This window comes from Scylla paramamosain, chromosome 45 (genome assembly GCF_035594125.1).
Source record: "Scylla paramamosain isolate STU-SP2022 chromosome 45, ASM3559412v1, whole genome shotgun sequence".
Lineage (NCBI taxonomy): Eukaryota > Metazoa > Arthropoda > Malacostraca > Decapoda > Portunidae > Scylla > Scylla paramamosain.
The window spans coordinates 3932501-3952500 of record NC_087195.1 but is presented as its reverse complement, the minus strand read 5'-3'; the positions used below and the strand labels follow the sequence as shown (position 1 = coordinate 3952500).

Here is a 20000-nt window from a genome sequence, read left to right as displayed (position 1 = left end):
TTGTTGGATATGGAACAGTTCTTTGCTTTGTACCGTAAAAAAGAAGGAGAGGGAAAGGAGAAGAGAAGGAGAAAAGGAAAGGATAGGAAAGGGAGGATGGAAAGATAATAGAGGAAATGAAAGAAAAGGAGGATGAGGAAAAGAGGAAAAGGAGAAAAGAAAAGGTGAAGAGAAGAAGAGGAGAGGAAAAGGAAGAAAATATGGAAAGTTTATAAAGGAGAAGGAAAGAAGAAAGAAAAAAAATAGGAGGGAAAATGAAGGAGAGAGGAAGTGAATGCAAAGGTAATAGGAGAGAGGGAAGAAAGGAAGGAAGAAAGGAAAGAGAAGAGAGAAGTAAAGGAAAGAAGGGAGAAAACGAAAGGTATATTGAAGAAAAGAAAGAAAAGGAGAAGGAAGAAGAATAGAAAGACGAGGAAAGGAGGAGAGGAAGGAGGAGGGAATAAAGCAAATAAAAAAAAACTGTAAAAGGCTGGAGTGTTGAAGGAGAGAATGAGATAAAGGAAGGAAAGAAAGAAGGGAGGAAGAAAAAGATGGGAGACGCGAAGGAGACGAAGAGGGAAGAAGAAAAACAGAGGAAAGAAGAGGAAATGATAATGTGAGAGGGAAGGAAGGAAAGAAAGGGTGAGAAAGAGAGAGAAAGAAAAAAAAAAGAGGGTAAGAGAAAGGAAGAAAAAAAAAGGTTGAAATAAGAAAGGGAGAAGAAAAGAGAAGGGAGAGGAGAGAGAAAGAAGGAAAGGGAGAGAGAGAAAAAGAGAAAAAAAGTGGAAAGCGAGGGAGAAAGGGGAGTATGTGGAAGAAAAAAGCTGGATAGAAGGAGGGAAGGAAGGAGGGAAGGAGAGAGGGAGGGAAGGAAGAAGGGAGGGAAGGAATGTAGATGTCTTTTCTTCACGTAGAGAAAGTAGAGAAGAAAAAGAGGAAGACATTTATCTTAGTCTGAAGAGAAGAACGGAGGAGGAGGAGGAGGAGGAGGGAGGAGGAGGAGGAGGAGGAGGAGGAGGTAGATGGGAGGCACTTTGGCTTCTACGAGGGGAAGACAAAGAGGAGGGAAGGAAGGAGGGAAGGAAGGAGGGAAGGCCTGACCTCTCTTTCTCTCCATCATGACGGAGGAAGAATCGTTTGGAGAGAAACTGCCATGTAATTACTTGAAGGAATGGAGAGAAAGGGGAGAGGGGGAGAGGGAAAGGGGGAGGGGGGGTTAGCTTTGTGGGTCACCGCCTTGTCATCATAGCGCTGGGTCACCGTTTGAGCCCCACACACCTTCCTCTACAGGTGTGCACGCCTTGACACACCTGAGCTTACCTGTGCAGTCAGTCAGCAGGTGTGGGAATAGTGAACTTGTGGGAATGAAGAAGAAAATGTAGTTGAACTGGTTTTGAGTTATCATTTTTTTTTTTTAATTTATGTTATTTGTGTTTATTTGTCTGTCTGTCTGTCTGTTTGTTTGTTTGTAACCCGCCTTTATAAAGAGTGTCTCTGGTACATGTTCTCTCTGCGACAGATTCAGGAGCATATTCTGAAACACCGCGCCGCGCTTCCACTGCGTTTAAAAGGCTTTAGTTGAACTGGCACGGGTTTTTAAGGATGTTTTTATGGTTCTGGTGATACATTAAGGAGATTTTCACGTTATTAAAAGACGAAATAGTCTTGAGAACCAGGTCAGAATCTGTGGGCTTTGAAAATACTGGTGGCAGGAGAACAAAGCGTCTAAGGTCTAAAATAATGCTCGTGATAAAGTTACGAAAATAAAAGGATACTTGTTTTTTTATTAAGAGGAGTTATAAACGATCTGACAACTTATTCAGTGCTATTCAGTCTTTTTAACTCCTTTATGACCAGTTAATAGGGAAAATGAATTGTGTTTTAAAGCTGTTTGTGAATGTGTTAGTGGAGCTGATTGAGTTAATGCATGTCAGTCTTTATCATAATTAACCACAACTTTTAAAAGGCTTATATTTTCGTTTCTATAGTTTGGGAAAGATTAAATTGTTATTCATATTCTCTTTTCTTGATGTCCTTTTAAATAATTTGTTACAGTGACTTCAATGTTAACGAGAGACGACCATAGAAGGGAAAGGGTTAAGGCAATTACAAGTGACCTAGTGACTTGTCCAACACTAACTACTCTATCTACTTTTATTATGTTCTATCTTCTTTCATTCTGCTTTATCTCCTTTTATTCAGTTTTATCTTCTATTATTCTGCTCTATCTTCTATCATTCTGTTCTATCTCCTTTTATCCTGCTCTATCTTCTTTTATTCTGCTCTATCTTCTTTCATTCTCCTTTATCTCCTTTTATTCAGTTTTATCTTCTATTATTCTGCTCTATCTTCTATCATTCTGTTCTATCTCCTTTTATCCTGCTCTATCTTCTTGTATTCTGCTCTATCTTCTTTCATTCTGCTTTATCTCCTTTTATTAAGTTTTATCTTCTATTATTCTGCTCTATCTTCTATCATTCTGTTCTATCTCCTTTTATCATGCTCTATCTTCTTTTATTCTGCTCTATCTCCTTTCATTCTGCTTTATCTTCTATTATCCTTCTCCATCTCCTTTTATTCTATTGTGATTGAGTGATAGAAGGTTGGATCGTCTTTGGAAGGTGTTTGTGGTGTTGGTTGGGCTGAAAATAGTTCGTCTTATTAAGGCTTTTTTTCTTTTTCTTTTTTCTTTACATACTTACTCGTATATGAAATCTGTTTTTTATTTCGTGTTTTTCCCACGTACTTTTCTTTCTTTTTGTTCTTTTTATTGTTTTGGAGGAATGCAACTCAGTAAACCTGTATGGTATTTTTGTATTTGATTTTAGGTTAGTTTATTATTGCATGTTATTATTTATTCATTTATTCATCTATCTATTTATTTATTTCTTAACCTATTTTTATTTATTTATTTTTATCAATTTAGAGACCGTTTTATATACGTAATATCAGCTAAAGTGTGTGTGTGTGTGTGTGTGTGTGTGTGTGTGTGTGTGTGTGTGTGTGTGTGTGTGTGTGTGTGTGTGTGTGTGTGTGTGTGTGTGTGTGTGTTTATTTACCCCATAATAACACCTGCTTTCCAAATAAGTGGTGAAAAGAAGGTTCCTGTGTGTGTGTGTGTGTGTGTGTGTGTGTGTGTGTGTGTGTGCCTGGTGCAATATGAAACCATATCCATCAACTTCTCGTGTCTCGTACAGTAAAGTTTCACTCGAGAACATATGTAGTTCATGGCGATCATGAGAGAGAGAGAGAGAGAGAGAGAGAGAGAGAGAGAGAGAGAGAGAGAGAGAGAGAGAGAGAGAGAGAGAGAGAGAGAGAGAGAGAGAGAGAGAGAGAGAGAGACAGTTTCAGTGGAAGTTTAAAGTTATGTCGTACGTCTGGCAGCGACTTCGTGCACTGAACCCCAGCTCAAACCAAAAAAGACAAAATTAACACAAAAAAATAACAAACAACCACACAAACCAGTAAACAAAAGCACAAACAACACATACGCACAACCAACAACCTCTTAAAACACTCGTACAAACACCACACGTCAGAAAAACAATTATTGTACAATATAACCCAGTTGACTTTGGAAAAACTGTCGTACTGCACCTTAACCTGTAATCACATCTGTAAAAAAAAAAAAAAAAAAAAAAACGTTAATGAATGAAGTAAATTAAGGAAGGGAAAGTAGATGAATAGAAAGATTATTCACTGTATTTATTCACGTAGTTGTGGAAGTAATGAATAATTCTAGAGTGAAAAAAAAAATACGAGTTTGTTATGAGTGAACCTTTCCCTTGAGGTGTGGGTCAAGAGAGAGAGAGAGAGACAGAGAGAGAGAGAGAGAGAGAGAGAGAGAGAGAGAGAGAGAGAGAGAGAGAGAGAGAAAATCTGTACATGCTCCCGTGTTTCCTACCTATCTCATTTTCTTTGTTCTCTTTCTCTGTCTTGCCTTAACTCAGAAAGACCGGAGTGAAATATTTCTGTTTGTCTTTTCAGCGCAGGAGTTTATGAGTGTTTTTACGAGTTGGTGATACAGTGCTGTGCTGGAGGTGACTGTCTGCCTGCCTGCTTGTCTGCCTGCCTGCCTGTCTGCTCTCCTACCACCCTTTTTCACTTCCTTCCTTCTCTTCTTCTCTTTTTTTCATTTAACTTTTTTTCATTTCTTTCCTTGTTTTATTTACGTTTCTCTAATTGATTCATGTTTGCTTCTTCCTGTCTTATTTCCTTCTTCTTCCCTTCCTTCTTTTCTTTCTTTCTTCATTGGGTTTTTTCATTCTTTCCTTTTTTCCATAATTTATTTCTGATTATTTTTTCCCTTCCTTTACTCAGTTCTTCTTCAATAAGTACTTTTTTCCTTCTTTTCTTCCTTCGTTCGACTGATTTCGTCTTCTTTCCTTCCTTCACTTTTCTGTGTTCAATATCATCTTTTCTTTCTTCCTTCTTTCCTTTACTTCTCTCTGACTGACTTCATTTCCTTCCTTCCTTCTTTCTTCCTTTCATTTGTTTTTTCTTTCTTGCTATTTTTCTTTTCTTCATTCATTCCTCTTTCATTTTTGTTTCTTTCCTTCACTTAATCTTCTCTCACTCTCTCTCTCTCTCTCTCTCTCTCTCTCTCTCTCTCTCTCTCTCTCTCTCTCTCTCTCTCTCTCTCTCTCTCTCCTCACTTCTCTATCTTATTTTTATGTTCTTTATTTTCTTTCTTTCCTTTCCTTTCTTCTTCCTTCGTTTCATTCTTTCATTCATTCTTTTCTTCACTTATTCCTTCCTTTCATTCATTCACTATTCTGATTTCTTGTTCTCTTCTCTCCTCCTCTCGCTTGTTTCATTGTTTTTTGTTCCTTCCTCCTCCTCTTCCCATTATTCTTCTGTTTCTCTGCTTCATTTCTGTCTTTCTTCTTTTCTGCTTGTCTCCTTCCTTCCTCTTTATTTCTCTTTTCCTTGTTTTTTTTTTTTTTGTTCCGGTTTTCATTTCCTCTCCTTTCTTTTTTTCTTCGTCTCTTTTTCTTCTATGCTTTTCTTTGTCACTTTTCTTTCTTTTTGTTTTTTTTATTTTCTTTTCCTTCTTTTTTTCCATCCTTATTTTTTCTGTTTCTTTTATTTATCATTCTTTCTTTTTCTCCTATCTTTATTCATTCCTTCAATATTTATCCTTCCTTCTTTCTTTATTTATTTTCTTGTATCCTTTCTTTTCTTCCTTTATTGGCTTTCGTATTTCATTTAGAGAGAGAGAGAGAGAGAGAGAGAGAGAGAGAGAGAGAGAGAGAGAGAGAGAGAGAGAGAGAGAGAGAGAGAGAGAATTACTGGAAGCTGTGAATGCCACATTTGTATAATTTTCTCCCCCTCTCTCTTTAATTAAATTCCCGCCTACCCTACTCTCTCTCTCTCTCTCTCTCTCTCTCTCTCTCTCTCTCTCTCTCTCTCTCTCTCTCTCTCTCTGGAAACGTCTAACTAACACACAATTAATTATTTTCTCTAATGTTATTCTATTTCTAGTTTATAAAAATGTCTTTGTATAATACTCTTCTTCTTCTTCTTCTTTTTCTTTCGTGTTGTTGCTTCTGCTGCTTCTATTATTGTTGTTGTTGTTGTTGTTGTTGTTGCTGTTGTTGTTGTTCTATCTTATTTCTTCTTTTATGTTATTTTTATTGTTGTTATTGCTATTTCTTCTTCTTCTCCTCCTCCTTCTCATTCTCCTCTCCCACTTTTCTTCTTTTTCTATTTCTTCATCTTCTTCCTTCACCTCCTTTTCTTCCTTCTTTCCCTGCTCCTCTTCTTCTGAGTCTAATAAGGAAACTTGAGTACGACAACTGCAGCGGCAACAACAGCGGTGACGCGGCTGCCAGGCGTATGAAGAGTGGTGCCTGCAAGGAAAAAGTTGAGAAATACCCATGTATGTGTGTGTGTGTGTGTGTGTGTGTGTGTGTGTGTGTGTGTGTGTGAAGGGAAGTTAGGAAATGACATTACTTTTAGCGGGCAATGTCCTTCCTCCTCTTCCTCTTCTTCCTCCTCCTCCTCCTCCTCCTTTTCCTCTTCCTCCTCCTTTTATCCCTCTTCCTTCTCTATTTTTTTTTCCTCTTTATCGCTTTTTCTTCTCCCTTCCTCAGCATGTTTCTATTCATATTTTTTCTTTATCTATCTATCTATCTATCTATCTATCTATCTATCTATCTATCTATTTGTCTGTCTGTCTGTTTCTCTATCTATCTATCTATCTATAATTCTGTCTATATTTTCGTTATATTCCTACTACTACTACTACTACTACTACTACTACTACTACTACTACTACTACTACTACTACTACTACTACTGCTACTACTACTACTACTACTTCTACTACCATTACTACTACTACTACTACTACTACAACTGCTACTACTACTACTACTACTACTACTACTACTACTACTACTACTACTACTACTACTACTACTACTACACCTTTTTTTTAATACCACCACCACCACCACCACCACCACCACCACCACCACCACCACCACCACCACCACCACCACCACCACCACCACCACCTGAGCTTACCTGTGGAATAGTAGTCATCCAGGTAGGAAATAAGCCTGACCCTAACTCGGAGCACCTTGTAGGCACTGTGGCGGTGGGTGCCAAGGGTCGCCTGGCACTCCGCTCGCATGCTGCCTCCCTCCTCCGCTACCTGATGATATAAAGGGATCTAATTGGAGAGGATATATTGTGCCTCCCTGTTGTGTGTATATTTATTGTGTCTGTTTCTTGTTCTCTCATCACGGCTGTTTTGAAAAGTCACAGAGAAGACAAGCCGGGTTCTCAAGAGTGCTTCTCCTGTTAATAACGTAGAAATCTTGTTAATCTGTCACTAGAACCGCAAAAAACTCCTATGTCACATCACCATGGCTATTTCCAAAGGCCACAGAGATGACTAGCCGGGTTCTCAAGAGTGCTTCTCCTGTTAATAATGTAGAAATCTTGTTAATCTGTCACTAGAACCGCAAAAAACTCCTATGTCACATCATCATGGCTATTTCCAAAGGCCACAGAGATGACTAGCCGGGTTCTCAAGAGTGCTTCTCCTGTTAATAATGCAGAAATCTTGTTAATCTGTCACTAGAACCGCAAAAAACTCCTATGTCACATCACCATGGCTATTTCCAAAGGCCACAGAGATGACTAGCCGGGTTCTCAAGAGTGCTTCTCCTGTTAATAATGTAGAAATCTTGTTAATCTGTCACTAGAACCGCAAAAAACTCCCATGTCACATCACCATGGCTATTTCCAAAGGCCACAGAGATGACTAGCCGGGTTCTCAAGGGTGCTTCTCCTGTTAATAACGTAGAAATCTTGTTAATCTGTCACTAGAACCATAAAAAAACATCTTCAAAAACTTGTGCCACCTCACCACGAGCATTTTCAAAGGCCGCATATGATGATTAACCTTTGAAAATAATAGTGGTAGAGAGAAAAGCATTTTTTAAGGATGTTTTTACAGTGCTAGTGACAGATTATCAAGATTCCTACATTATCAACAGGAAAAACGGTCTTGAGAACCCGGCTCAGCATCTCTGTGGCCCTTGGAACTGGTCATGTTGAGAGAGCAAAACCTTTCAGAAAACTGGCAAAAGACGCAAGAACACAATAGAAAACGGTAGGTAGAAACAACATACTATCGCTGACATTCAATTCAAATTATACCTTCCGCCTTTACCTTCCCGTATCTAATTAGAATGACAGACAGGTGAATTATGGATACGTAAGCAGAGGCGGGTGGATGTAGGACTGGAAGGGTGGACTGGAAGGGGTAATATACAGAAGGATATGTTAGGAAGGAATATCAGTAAGTATAGATAGATAGATAGATAGATAGATAGATAGATAGAAAGACTGATAGATATACACGTAAGTAGGTAGATAAGTAGACAGGTAGGTAAATAGATAGATAGACGGATAGATAGATAGATAAATAGATAGATAGATAGATATACAAGTAGACAGATAACACTCATGCACTGAACATATTCAAATATTTAAAAAAAGAAGACATTAATTAAAACAGGGATTAGTGGCATTAGTATTAAATTAAACCCACAGAACACCCTGCCTCACCACCCCACCGCTGGCCGCCCTACCTGTAACACCTGAAAGACCAGCTGCAACACAAACACTCTCATTACCAACATCTAACAAAGAAAACTAATTATAGAACCCAAGACAAACAAAATAACACAAGGCTTTCCTCACCCTCACTAAATAATGCAAATAACTTAGAAACTTTTTTGAATAACAACGCAAAAAATAATCAAAACATTACCATAGAAACGAAAACAAGCGAGATATCAAACACACGAAAACAACACAATTTTTCAACCCTTTTTTTTCACCATTATTCCCACAGTCGGTAAGGGCGAAAGAAGCAAGGAATCTTAAGGTAGGTTTACGCCCCTCGTGTGGCCTTGAAATAGTGTTGATAAAAGTATAGTTGACAGGATTCCTTGCTTCGCCTCCATTAGAAAGAGTAGTAGTAGTAGTAGTAGTAGTAGTAGTAGTAAAAGAATTTAGGGATATAATATACATCCATTCTCTTAAATTAGTGTTTCATATTTTAAACTGGTATGAGTAAACCAGCCTAAAGAAAAAACTAAATAAAAATAAATAAAAAAAAAGAACAGTATAAATTTAATTTGATGGGTGACTACACTAGTTAATTATAACTTAAAATGACTTAGGACAACTTATAATAATTCAGGGAACTTGGAATAACTAGCAAGCTTAGGCCTATTACAATTACTCGGGATTACTTGTTACTCAGAAATACCTAGGGCGACTTAACAATACCTGGAACAGCTTACAGATAATTAGCGTGACTTAGCGTGACTCACCAGGCGGCCGGGCACGTGCAGAGCGATGCCGTGGTGTCCGTGGGGCGTGGCGTAGGGGCGCACCCACCTGTCGTCCACCTGGTGTTGTTGTGGTCGTTGGTGGAAGAATTAAATTAGTATTGTTTTTAGTTGGTTCTAGTATCAGTAAATGTGGAGCGTTGTGAGTTTTCCTCGTCTATCTTTTACGTTTAACAGATTCCAAGGTAAGTTATTGTGGTTTTCAGGGATGTTTTTTTTATGATTGTTGTGAAAGTCAATGAGTTTTTTGAGAGTTGATTTCAGTTTGGGTCCTCCTCCCCCTCTGTCTCTCTTCCTGACCTAGCATAACCTAAGCTCCTGTTCCCTATCGTTCTCTCTTCCTTCCTGACCTAACCTAACCTAACTTCACCTAACCTACCTACTACTACACTACTACTACTACTATACTACTACTACTACTTTTCTCCAAACCTAACTTAACCTCCTCTTCCCCTTCACCATGCCTCTCTTCCTGCTCTCTTCATAACCTAACCTAACTTGCATGACCACCACCACTACCACCACCACCACCACCACCACCACTACCACGCACCTTGTTTCCCTCAATGAGCCACTGCAGGGAGGGTCGAGGAGCGGGCTGGGAAGACACTCTGGCCTGGCACCCCACCTTGATCACCTCCGTAGGCTCATAAATTTCTCGTCCCCCCACCAGCACGGGCGGCCCCAGGGTCTCTGCTGCAGGAGGGGGTGAAGGAGGGGGTGGTGAGGGTGAGAGAGGGACAATAATAATAGGGGAGGTAGGGTAAGGAGAGTAAGGGTGAAAGTAAACATGACCTAAGGGAAAGGTGTGTTTTGTTTAGGTGTGGTGGTGGTGGTGGTGGTGGTGGTGCATAACAGATGGAAGAAAACGAGAGATAAAATTAAAATGTTTTGCTCTCTCTCTCTCTCTCTCTCTAGCAGATTGGAGAAGAGAGAAAACGAAACGAAGGGAGAGAATGAGGGCGGATGGAGAAGGAAAGGGAAGAGAGAGAAAGGAATGAAAAGGGAGAAGGAAGGAGAAAATGGGAAGAAAGAGGGATAAGAATAAAACTAGATGAGTAAAGGAAGAAGGAGAATAAGGAAGAAAACGAGAAAGACAGAGAGAGAGAGAGAGAGAGAGAGAGAGAGAGAGAGAGAGAGAGAGAGAGAGAGAGAGAGAGAGAGAGTGTGTGTGTGTGTGTGTGTGTGTGTGTGTGTGTGTGTGTGTGTGTGTGTGTGTGTGTGTGTGTGTGTGTGTGTGTGTGTGTGTGTGTGTGTGTGTGTGTGTGTGTGTCCAGTGATTGGATTTAATTTGGATGAAGGAAAATGATTGAGAAATTCATAAAAAAGTAAATTAATTTCATGTTTTATATTGAAACATAATGACTAGGACGCTCTCTCTCTCTCTCTCTCTCTCTCTCTCTCTCTCTCTCTCTCTCTCTCTCTCTCTCTCTCTCTCTCTCTCTCTCTCTCTCTCTCTCTCTCTCTTTCTCTAGTTTTATTCTTATTCCTCTTTTTTCCCATTTTCCTCTTCCTTTTCCTTCATTCTCATTCTTTTCTCCTCCCTTCCCTTTCCTCTCCCTTCCCCTCTCTTCCCCTTCTTTCTCATTCCCTCTCTTCCCCTTCCTTCTCCTCCCTTCTCCTTCTTTCTCATTCCCTCCATTTCCCTCCTTTCCCATCCCTTCTTATTCCTCCCCCTCTTTCTCACTCCCCTCCCATTCCCTCCCGCTCTCCTCCTCTCCCTCCCCATCCCTTATCTCTCTCCCATCCCCTTTTCCTCCCGGACTCCCCATTCTCCCTTTTCGTCTCTCCTATTCCTTTCTATTCCCCTTCCTCTTCTCTGTACTCATGAACACATTATCAACCAGTCTCTCTCTCTCTCTCTCTCTCTCTCTCTCTCTCTCTCTCTCTCTCTCTCTCTCTCTCTCTCTCTCTCTCTCTCTCTCTCTCTCTCTCTCCTGGCCAAGACTCACCTAACACCATCATGTACGCCCCCGCTGCCTCAGTTCTGAAGGAGGGGTGCTCGGCAATCACCTCACACCTGTAGTGACCTGAGGCGCCTCTTCGCAGCCTCCCCAGGGACACCACCACCTCTCGCTCGCTCCGAAACACCTCCTGGAATGCGAGACTCTTAGGTGGACTTAAATAAATGCTGGAATTGGAGTTTTATGAGTGTCTAAGTGGATGAATGAGTGTGTGGTGGTTAATTAGGGTATAATTAGATGTAGGTGGAGATTTTGAGGGTTTAATTGTGGAAGTATGTGAGATTTGAGTCTTATATACATAGACACAATGTTCTGGAGGTTGTTAGTGAAGTAAATTTTCTAGTAGTGATGTTAATGTTGATGTTACTACTACTACTACTACTGCTATTTTTTATTTTATTTTTTTCCTTCTTTCCTCCTCCTCTTTTTGGTGTAGGACAGACTGGTGATGAAAGATGGAAAACAGGGCCAGGTAAATCCATCCAAACAAACCAAAAATACACTTCCCATACAGATTGCTCCAACGTAACTAAAAACACAGTAAAATGCACCCAAACAAATCAAAATGCCAGCACATCACAACTGCGCCAAAATAGCCACCAAAACACACAAAAACAAACCAGACACAAACCTCACGTAGCCACAGACACATCACACCATAACCTTGACAAAACTCACCCACACAAAGCAAACCGCGACTCACCACAACATTAACGAGAAAGAAAACGAAAACCAAGCCAACCAACGAAAACGCGACTCACCACAAAACTAACGCGAAAGAAAACGAAAACCAACCAAACCAACCAAAGAAAACGCAACTCACTTTACCGCAAACTAAAGAAAACCAAACAAAACTTAAAATGACACGACTAACTTCCAGAAAACCACACATAGACAATTCCTACCGTCACAGTGAACACAGACGAAGGTTGCAGGGTGAAATGCTTCTTTCTCTCAGTGGGCACGTATCTGTAGAACTCTGTGTTGTTATGATACCACTTCAGAGAGTAAAGACGCGTGGCCCGCAGGTTGAAAATGCACTTTAACGTCGCCTTCTCCCCCTCAAAGGCGTACTGAGGCACCTCCACGCGGCCCAGTAGGTTCCTCGCTCCTGCCGTGGCTGGCGAAGGGGTGTGTTGAAAGGAACATAAGGAGTGCGTGAGATATAGATAGGAAATAAAGGAAATACAAAAGAAATATATTGAGTACTTAGGGGAATACTTACGAAAATAGGGAATGTATAGGGAATACAGAAAATGCATAGGAAGTACATAAAAAAACATAAAGAGTAAATAAGAAATAGGAAATACAGGGAATAGATTTGAAATAAGTAAGAAATATAGGGAATACAGAGGAAATAAAAAGATAATAGGAAATAGATAAAAGATACAGAAAATACACAGGAAACATAGGTAATATATATAATAAATAGATAGGAAATACAGGGAATTGAAGGAATATATAAAAAAAATGTAGGGAATACATTGGAAACATAAAAGATACATAGAGAATACAGATACTAGTGTTGTTTGAGAGAGAGAGAGAGAGAGAGAGAGAGAGAGAGAGAGAGAGAGAGAGAGAGAGAGAGAGAGAGAGAGAGAGAGAGAGAGACGTATTTCTATCTGTATATCTGTTTGTCTATGCATTTTTATCATTTTCCTCTCTCTCTCTCTCTCTCTCTCTCTCTCTCTCTCTCTCTCTCTCTCTCTCTCTCTCTCTCTCTCTCTCTCTCTCTCTCGCACCTCCTCTCCCCATTTTCTTTACGCTTGTCAGAGGGACGCGGCTGGCTAAGTTGGGCCCAAAACTTGACTTAATTAAACTTTTCCGGGGAATTACAAGGGAAATAAAGGCCAGCGAGGCGAGTTTGTTTAAAATAGAGATTACTGGTGGGGGAGGAGGAGGAGGAGGAGGAGGAGGAGGAGGAGGAGGGAGGGGGAAGAAAAGGAGGAGGATGTCTGGTAAATAAAGGAGGGCAAAGGTCTCTCTCTCTCTCTCTCTCTCTCTCTCTCTCTCTCTCTCTCTCTCTCTCTCTCTCTCAGGTTGTTTTACTTATCTGACTTGAGTAGAAACACATTTATACAGAAAAAAATATGATGATGATAATGTAGAGGAGGAGGAGGAGGAGGAGGAGGAGGAGGAAGAAAAATTAAGGTATTTCTTCTTCTGCTCCCCTCCTCCTCCTCCTCCTCCCATCCACAGAATCACTGACTTAATCTGAGAACTAGTGAGAAGGAAAAGGAGAGAAGGTACGGACGAGAACGAAGAGGAGGAGGAGGAGGAGGAGGAGGAGAAAAAAGAAGAAATTCATATTCTCTAAAGTGGCTCATTCATTCACAGTTTCGAGCAAGAAATGACTCGTGTTTAATTGCTTCACTCACTCACTCACTCACTTTTCTCTAATTGTAATTCCTTAAATGTAACTCCATAATTGTAACACTTCTCTCAATTACTTACACGAGAAGAGGAGAATTACTAATGTGTACACCATCCACATGACTGTCTTTGAGTGTGTGTGTGTGTGTGTGTGTGTGTGTGTCAAGGCAGCAGTCTATGTACACTTCAGCTTTCAATAAAACGTACACGCCTCCATTATGTGTACGTCTGCAGGTCTCATGTGTGTTTTTTCTCACGTACGTACACACAAACACGCACACACTTTCACGTACACACTAAGTTAACTGATGTTTCAAAACTTTTCACTTTTTTCTTTTCTCTTTTATTTGTTGCTCCTGAATTTCTGTAAGTTTTCTGTAATTTTAGTTAGTAGTAGTAGTGGTAGTAGTAATAGTAGTAGTAGCAGTAGTAGTAGTTGTTGTAGTAGTAATAGTAGCAGTGGTAGTAGTAGTAGCAGCAGTAGTAGTAGTTGTTGTTATAGAGTAGTAGTAGTAGCAAAAGTAGTAGTGGCAGGCGTAGTAATAGCAGTTGTGGTTGTAGTAAGACAGAGAGAGAGAGAGAGAGAGAGAGAGAGAGAGAGAGAGAGAGAGAGAGAGAGCGGGTCGCGTGTCAGGACAGGAGGACAGAACGGAAACAACCTCCCCCTCTCACGTCTGGCGAAGCACTGATGTTTTGAGGAAGCTGCAAGTCAGGCTGCAAATGGTTCTATCCCTATATTAATTTAAGTGATTGGCAAGTCAGAACATCTAAGGCATTTCATTTTACCTCAATTTTGTTTCGAGGAGTCAATTTCAAAATGGATCGCCGGACATACATAAGCGTGACGTCATCAACTAGTGACGTCATCATGGGACCGAGCCCCGGACGTCCCTCCACTCCTGTCCCTCCGTCAATGTGTGTGTGTGTGTGTGTGTGTGTGTGTGTGTGTGTTGGGATACTGAAATGTAGCCGTACTCATAATGAAAACCCTGCTGCTTCTACTACTACTACTACTACTACTACTACTACTACTACTACTACTACTACTACTACTACTACTACTACTACTGCATAACAACATAATCATTTCCTGCATTCGATAACAGATATTGAGAGAGAGAGAGAGAGAGAGAGAGAGAGAGAGAGAGAGAGAGAGAGAGAGAGAGAGAGAGAGAGAGAGAGAGAGAGAGCATTAGTATCATTTGCTAGGAACGCGTATATGTAGCATGGTGTGTGTATGTGTGTGTGTGTGTGTGTGTGTACAAGGAAGCCTCACAGGACCACGCGTGTGAGTACGTATGAATACTGCGCGGGAGAGGCAGCTGGCGGCGTTATGTTGTTTGCTGTTTGAAAGCTGGCGCCGTTTTCTAAAGCGCTAATGGAAGGAGAGTTGACTTAAGCATATCAGGTGACGTCTGAGGTCCTGGGGTTATGAACGTGTCCGTGTGTGTGTGTGTGTGTGTGTGTTGCAGTGTTATCATAAGCACATTGTATATTATTATTATTATTATTATTATTATTATCATCATCATCATTATTATTATTGTATCGCCGTATTTTACAAAGAAGGGATGATCTTATGCTAGTTTCCCCTGAAATTCTCTCATCGCATCCCACTCTTCTCTTTAAGTAGTTTGAATCTGGCGCGCTGGGGGAGAGGGGTGTGCGGTGACAGTGAAACTCGCCAAGGTGAGGGGAAGATAATGCTAACAAGGCCAGGTAGAAGAAGATACAAAATAGGTACAGGAGGTAGAAAGAGACAAAATGATAAATCCAGTGATATGTCTTATCTCTCCCCTCCCCTTTCTCTCTCTCTCTCTCTCTCTCTCTCTCTCTCTCTCTCTCTCTCTCTCTCTCTCTCTCTCTCTCTCTCAAGTATAGCATAAACTTAGAATCAAAGCCACTTAGATAAACAAGCACAAAAACACACAGAAACACATAACAACAACAACAACAACTGCAACAACAACAACAACAACAAAGGTAGAAAGGAGACAAAGGTGAAAAAGAAAGAAAGAGAAAAGCAACAATAAAGATTAGGAAATGGAGAGGAAAGATGGGAGCTGAAGAAAGAGATGAAGAAAGAAGAGAAGAAATTTTGAGTCAACATATGTTATTTTTAAAGACCTACTCTCTCTCTCTCTCTCTCTCTCTCTCTCTCTCTCTCTCTCTCTCTCTCTCTCTCTCTTCCCATTTACACCCTCTCACGTCTCACCCTCCCTCCCTCCCCCTCCCCTCCTTCCCTCCACTGGTTCAAAGTTTCGAAGCCTCGTCTTGATGCGTCGCTGCTTCACAACTCACAGCGGGGCGAGAAGTAATGTCGTTGTGTCAGTGTACGGAAATATTGGTCTCGTTTTAACATTTCCACGTATTTTTTTTTGTCTCTTATTTTTACTTATTTAATTTTTTTTTTTTTACCTTTTGTATGAGTATGAGTTTTGTTTGTTTGACTTTGAAACGTTAACGAGAGAGAGAGAGAGAGAGAGAGAGAGAGAGAGAGAGAGAGAGAGAGAGAGAGAGAGAGAGAGAGAGAGAGAGAATTATACTGCTCTCTATCTATACGAACACATAAAAAAAAAAAAACAATAATAGTAAGAAAAAAATAGCCAGAAAAAAGGCAGAGGAAGAAGCTAACACAACACGTGACATATTTACCAGCCTTGCTAAACACCAACCAATCAACGTTGAGAGAGAGAGAGAGAGAGAGAGAGAGAGAGAGACGCCATTTCGTAACATCATCAGGAAGAGAGGTAGCGGTAGTGCTTGACAAACTTGGCGTAACACTGACAGGGTAGCGTGACAGAAGCATCATCAGTGTGAGTATTATATTATTTCTTCAGTGTGTTAGTGTTCTCAAGGTCTCAACTACTTTCCAAAAGGCTCTTGTTGAGGTGACACTGGTTTTTAAAGGTGTTTTTACGGTTCTAGTGGCAGATTAACAAGATTTCTATCGTATTGATTAGAGAAACAGTCTTGAAAACCCGGCGAGTCATTTCTGTGGCCTTTGAAGATGGTTGCAGTGAAGTGACACGAGTTTTTAAGGGTTTTTATGGTTCTAGTGGCAGATTAACAAGATTTCTACCTTATTGACTAGAGAGACAGTCTTGAAAACTCGGCTAAGCATCTCTGTGGCCTTTGAAAACAGTCTTGGTGAGAGATAGAATACTGGTCTTAGCCGCAAGGGAAGCAGGAGCCCCTGGGCGCCATAACAGAAGCATTGCCGCGTCACGTCCTCGGCCGACAGAGAGAAAACGGGAAGAGGTGATGTAGTCTTAATTTTGTTATTGTTGTAGCGCGGTCTTAAGAGGGAATCTTTTTGAACTCCTGTTTATATGACTTATTTAATCTTTCTCCGCCATTATCTCGTCTTCCTTATCTTCTATTAATTCTTCCTCTTCACTTTATAATCCTGTTCCTTATCTTCTTTATCTTTGTGGTGTTTTATTATGCTCCTGTCGAGATGAGACTGTGAAATGTTTTGAGAATATAATCCCTTGTTTATCTATTTATGTATTTGGTAAATTTGCAGTTTCACCCAATATCCCCAATCTCTACCCACACCCCCTAACCCCTCCAGCAAGCTTGGGGGCCTGTGGGGAACCGGGTTTTTTTTTTGGGGGGGACACATACGAGTGATATATAGACTTTGAAAATGTAGGGAAATTTCCCTAGAAGTCAAGGAAATTTCCTAAATGTAGCAAACCAAAAACCTATTATAAGCAGAGGGCTGTGCCCCCTTGAACCCCCACCATTAGTATATTCGAACACAACTAGAAAGCTAAGGTAACCTAACTTAACCTAACCTAACCTAACCTATCCTAATCTAACCTGACCTAACCTAACCCAGCCTAACCTATCCTAACCTAACCTTACCTAACCTAACCTAACCTAACCTAACCTAACCCAGCCTAACCTATCCTAACCTAACCTTACCTAACCTAACCTAACCCAGCCTAACCTATCCTAACCCAGCCTAACCTATCCTAACCTAACCTTACCTAACCTAACCTAACCTAACCTAACCCATCCTAACCTATCCAAACCTAACCCAGCCTAACCTATCCTAACCTAACCTTACCTAACCTAACCTAACCTAACCCAGCCTAACCTATCCTAACCTAACCTTACCTAACCTAACCTTACCTTACCTAACCTTACCTATCCTAACCTAACCTAACCTAACCTAACCTAGGATCCCAGCTAAAAACTGAGGTAAATCTCTGAAATTCCGTCCCGACCTTATTATTCGTTTGCAGCAAGGTAATGTGGGGTTAGAAATGGTCCTAGCAGTGTGATCAAGACCGTGAGGCACTTCATACTTACGTGTGGTTTATTGGAGGAAACTGCAATTATACCATATATATATATATTTTTTTTTTCAGTTTAGTTGTTTTTGTTGTTGGCTGTTGTAAGGATGATGTGTTGGTAGCGTCTGGTTGGCTGAAAGAGTTATTGCAGACTTCTGATGATGTTTAAGCTAAATTCTGCGTCTTCACTGTTTTTCTTTTTATTCGATCTATGGCATTTTTTGTGGGGCATCTAATTTTTTTTTTTTTTTTTGTGAGGAATTGTGTTTTTGTATCGAAGAGGTGTTTTTTGATTATTTATTCATTTATTTTTCATTATTTATTTATTTATTTATTTATTTATTGTGTGTGTGTGTGTGTGTGTGTGTGTGTGTGTGTGTGTGTGTGTGTGTGTGTGTGTGTGATTTCTTCCCCTCTTTTCGTGTCTCTCCCCTCTCCTGTTTCTCCACACCTCCCTCCCTCTCTCCATCACTTCCTTGCCTCCCTCCCTCCCTCTCCACTTGGTTCTCCCTTCCTCTCTCCACCCTCCTCCACCTTCCTTTCTTCTAACTCAATTCTTCCTCCTTCCCTTCTCCCCCTCTGCCTCTCGTTCTTCCTTCTCTCTTATCTCTCCATATTTTCCTCCTCTCCCTCCCTTTCCTCTGTACCCCACTGCCTATCACTCCTCCTCCCTTCTCTCCCTCCTCTCCCTCTTATTACCTTGCTTCTCTCATTACTCTTCCTTCAACCTTTCTTCACTCTTCCTTCTTAATTCCTACGTTCTATTTTTTTTTTTTGTTATGCTTTCCCTTTACTCTTATCATTAGGCCTCCTCCTCCTCCTCCTCCTCCTCCTCCTCCTCCTCCTCCTCCTCCTCCTCCTCCTCCTCCTCTCCGTTCTCCGTCTTTTAAAATACTTATCACTTTAAAATAAGAGAGTAAATTAGTAAAATAAATGTATTCTTATATAGGAAAATAGTTATGGTTAAAATATTACCGTTTTCTTTGACACTTCTCTCGGGAATTTTATTTAAAAAAACGAAAAACTTTAAGCGGTAACTTATCTAAATGTCTCGATCTCAACATTTTCACTATTGACTATAGTATTTCAAACTCACGATGACCCACGAGGTGTTGGTCGCTTCAAGGAGCGGCGGTGCCAAATCTAACCCACCCCCTCAGAAAACGGAGACAACCGTTCTCTTTATTTGCATGTATGACTTTGTTATAAGAATCAAGACACCCACACGTGCTTATAAGAGAGAATGAAACTCTGATATTTATTTTTCCTGATATGTTTCTGATTCTGGGTCGGGAGCAGGTGGCAACGTCAACTGACCTGATATGCCACATTTTTTCATGAAGTATCTTCTTTTCTTTATATATATAACAATTATTCATATCACTTACTATCTAATGCAAAAATCAAAAGGTATTTAGAACATTTCATGCTAATATACCCTGGTTAGTGGACAGTTACCAGTTTATAGTGAATGTTTGGTTCAATATGTGGCAATAAGGCGGACAACACCTGGTGGGTCATCGTGAGTTTGAAATACTATAGGTGTTTTATGGAAACCAACACTTAGTATACGCACAGCACATTAACATACCAACAAGTGTGTATACCCTTTAATTACAGAATATTAAGCGGAAACTGTAGAGGTGTTGTTATTGTGCTCTCTCTCTCTCTCTCTCTCTCTCTCTCTCTCTCTCTCTCTCTCTCTCTCTCTCTCTCTCTCTCTCTCTCTCTCTCTCTCTCTCTCTCTCTCAAAGCACATCCTAAAGTATTTGTTTGATGTTCTTTTATAATTTGCCTCAACATTTCCATTTATTCTGTATGACATCAAACTACTGGGACTAATTAACACACCTGTTGCCTCTAATCAACTGCTTGTATCATCCTTACCTGTATATCTGCCTTCTTCATTCTCTCTCTCTTCCTTCATTATCACGTCTCATTCCTTCTTTCCTTTCCGTTTCTCATCTTTTTTTCTGTATTTGTCTAGTGAAGTTTTCATCTTCCTTCATATTTTATTTGTTTTTTTCCTTTATCGCTCTTTCCTTCTTATCTTCCTTCTGTTTTTCCTATTCCCTTCTTCTTCTTCTTCTTCTTCTTGGTCATAATAGTAGTAGTAGTAGTAGTAGTAGTAATAGTGAGATAAGGCTGGGAAAATGAGAGAGAGAGAGAGAGAGAGAGAGAGAGAGAGAGAGAGAGAGAGAGAGAGAGAGAGAGAGAGAGAGAGAGAGAGAGTTTATTTACGTTATAGTAAGTGGAGTTTTCACTTTCTTTTTTCTCAAATCTTTTTATTCCCTCTGTGAAAAGATGTTTATTCGTCAAGGTGAAAGAAAATGTGATTCTCTCTCTCTCTCTCTCTCTCTCTCTCTCTCTCTCTCTCTCTCTCTCTCTCTCTCTCTCTCTCTCTCTCTCTCTCTTGCGCAAGGCGATCTTCTATTGTTTCCCAGAGCAGTGTGGGGACGAGTCTATTTTCCTTCCCCCTCCTCCTCCCCTGCCCACTCCTA

At 40.4% G+C, this 20000-nt stretch overlaps 2 protein-coding genes across 3 annotated transcripts in view; one reads left to right on the top strand and one right to left on the bottom strand.

Annotated features, from left to right (window-relative positions):
- Positions 1 to 5348: 5348 nt before the first annotated feature.
- Positions 5349 to 13810, bottom strand: LOC135094267 (uncharacterized). The gene is made up of 7 exons (XM_063994249.1): positions 13274 to 13810; positions 11725 to 11939; positions 10808 to 10949; positions 9409 to 9551; positions 8838 to 8915; positions 6511 to 6640; positions 5349 to 5831 (listed from the first exon to the last, which is right to left on the bottom strand). The coding sequence occupies exons 1-7, from the start codon at positions 13311 to 13313 to the stop codon at positions 5752 to 5754; spliced, it is 828 nt and encodes a 275-aa protein (XP_063850319.1). The 5' UTR covers positions 13314 to 13810; the 3' UTR covers positions 5349 to 5751.
- A 2074-nt stretch (positions 13811 to 15884) lies between these two features.
- Positions 15885 to 20000, top strand: part of LOC135094282 (knirps-related protein-like) — a 144489-nt gene continuing 140373 nt past the window's right edge. The window contains exons 1-2 of one of the 2 annotated variants that reach the window (XM_063994264.1): positions 15901 to 16008; positions 16252 to 16453. The gene's annotated coding sequence lies outside the window, so the exon portion shown is untranslated. Of the gene's footprint in view, positions 16009 to 16251; positions 16454 to 20000 lie in introns of both variants that reach the window. The other variant, XM_063994265.1, reaches the window with a different exon arrangement.

Excerpts from the sequence above, each read along its gene's own strand:
- LOC135094267 (XM_063994249.1), bottom strand. The coding sequence starts at position 13,313 with ATGTGGATGGTGTACACATTAGTAATTCTCCTCTTCTCGT. Across the intron at positions 9,552-10,807 it reads GGCGTACATGATGGTGTTAG|CAGAGACCCTGGGGCCGCCC; the intron begins GTGAGTCTTGGC and ends CCCCTCCTGCAG. Across the intron at positions 8,916-9,408 it reads GGCTCATTGAGGGAAACAAG|GTGGACGACAGGTGGGTGCG; the intron begins GTGCGTGGTAGT and ends CAACAACACCAG.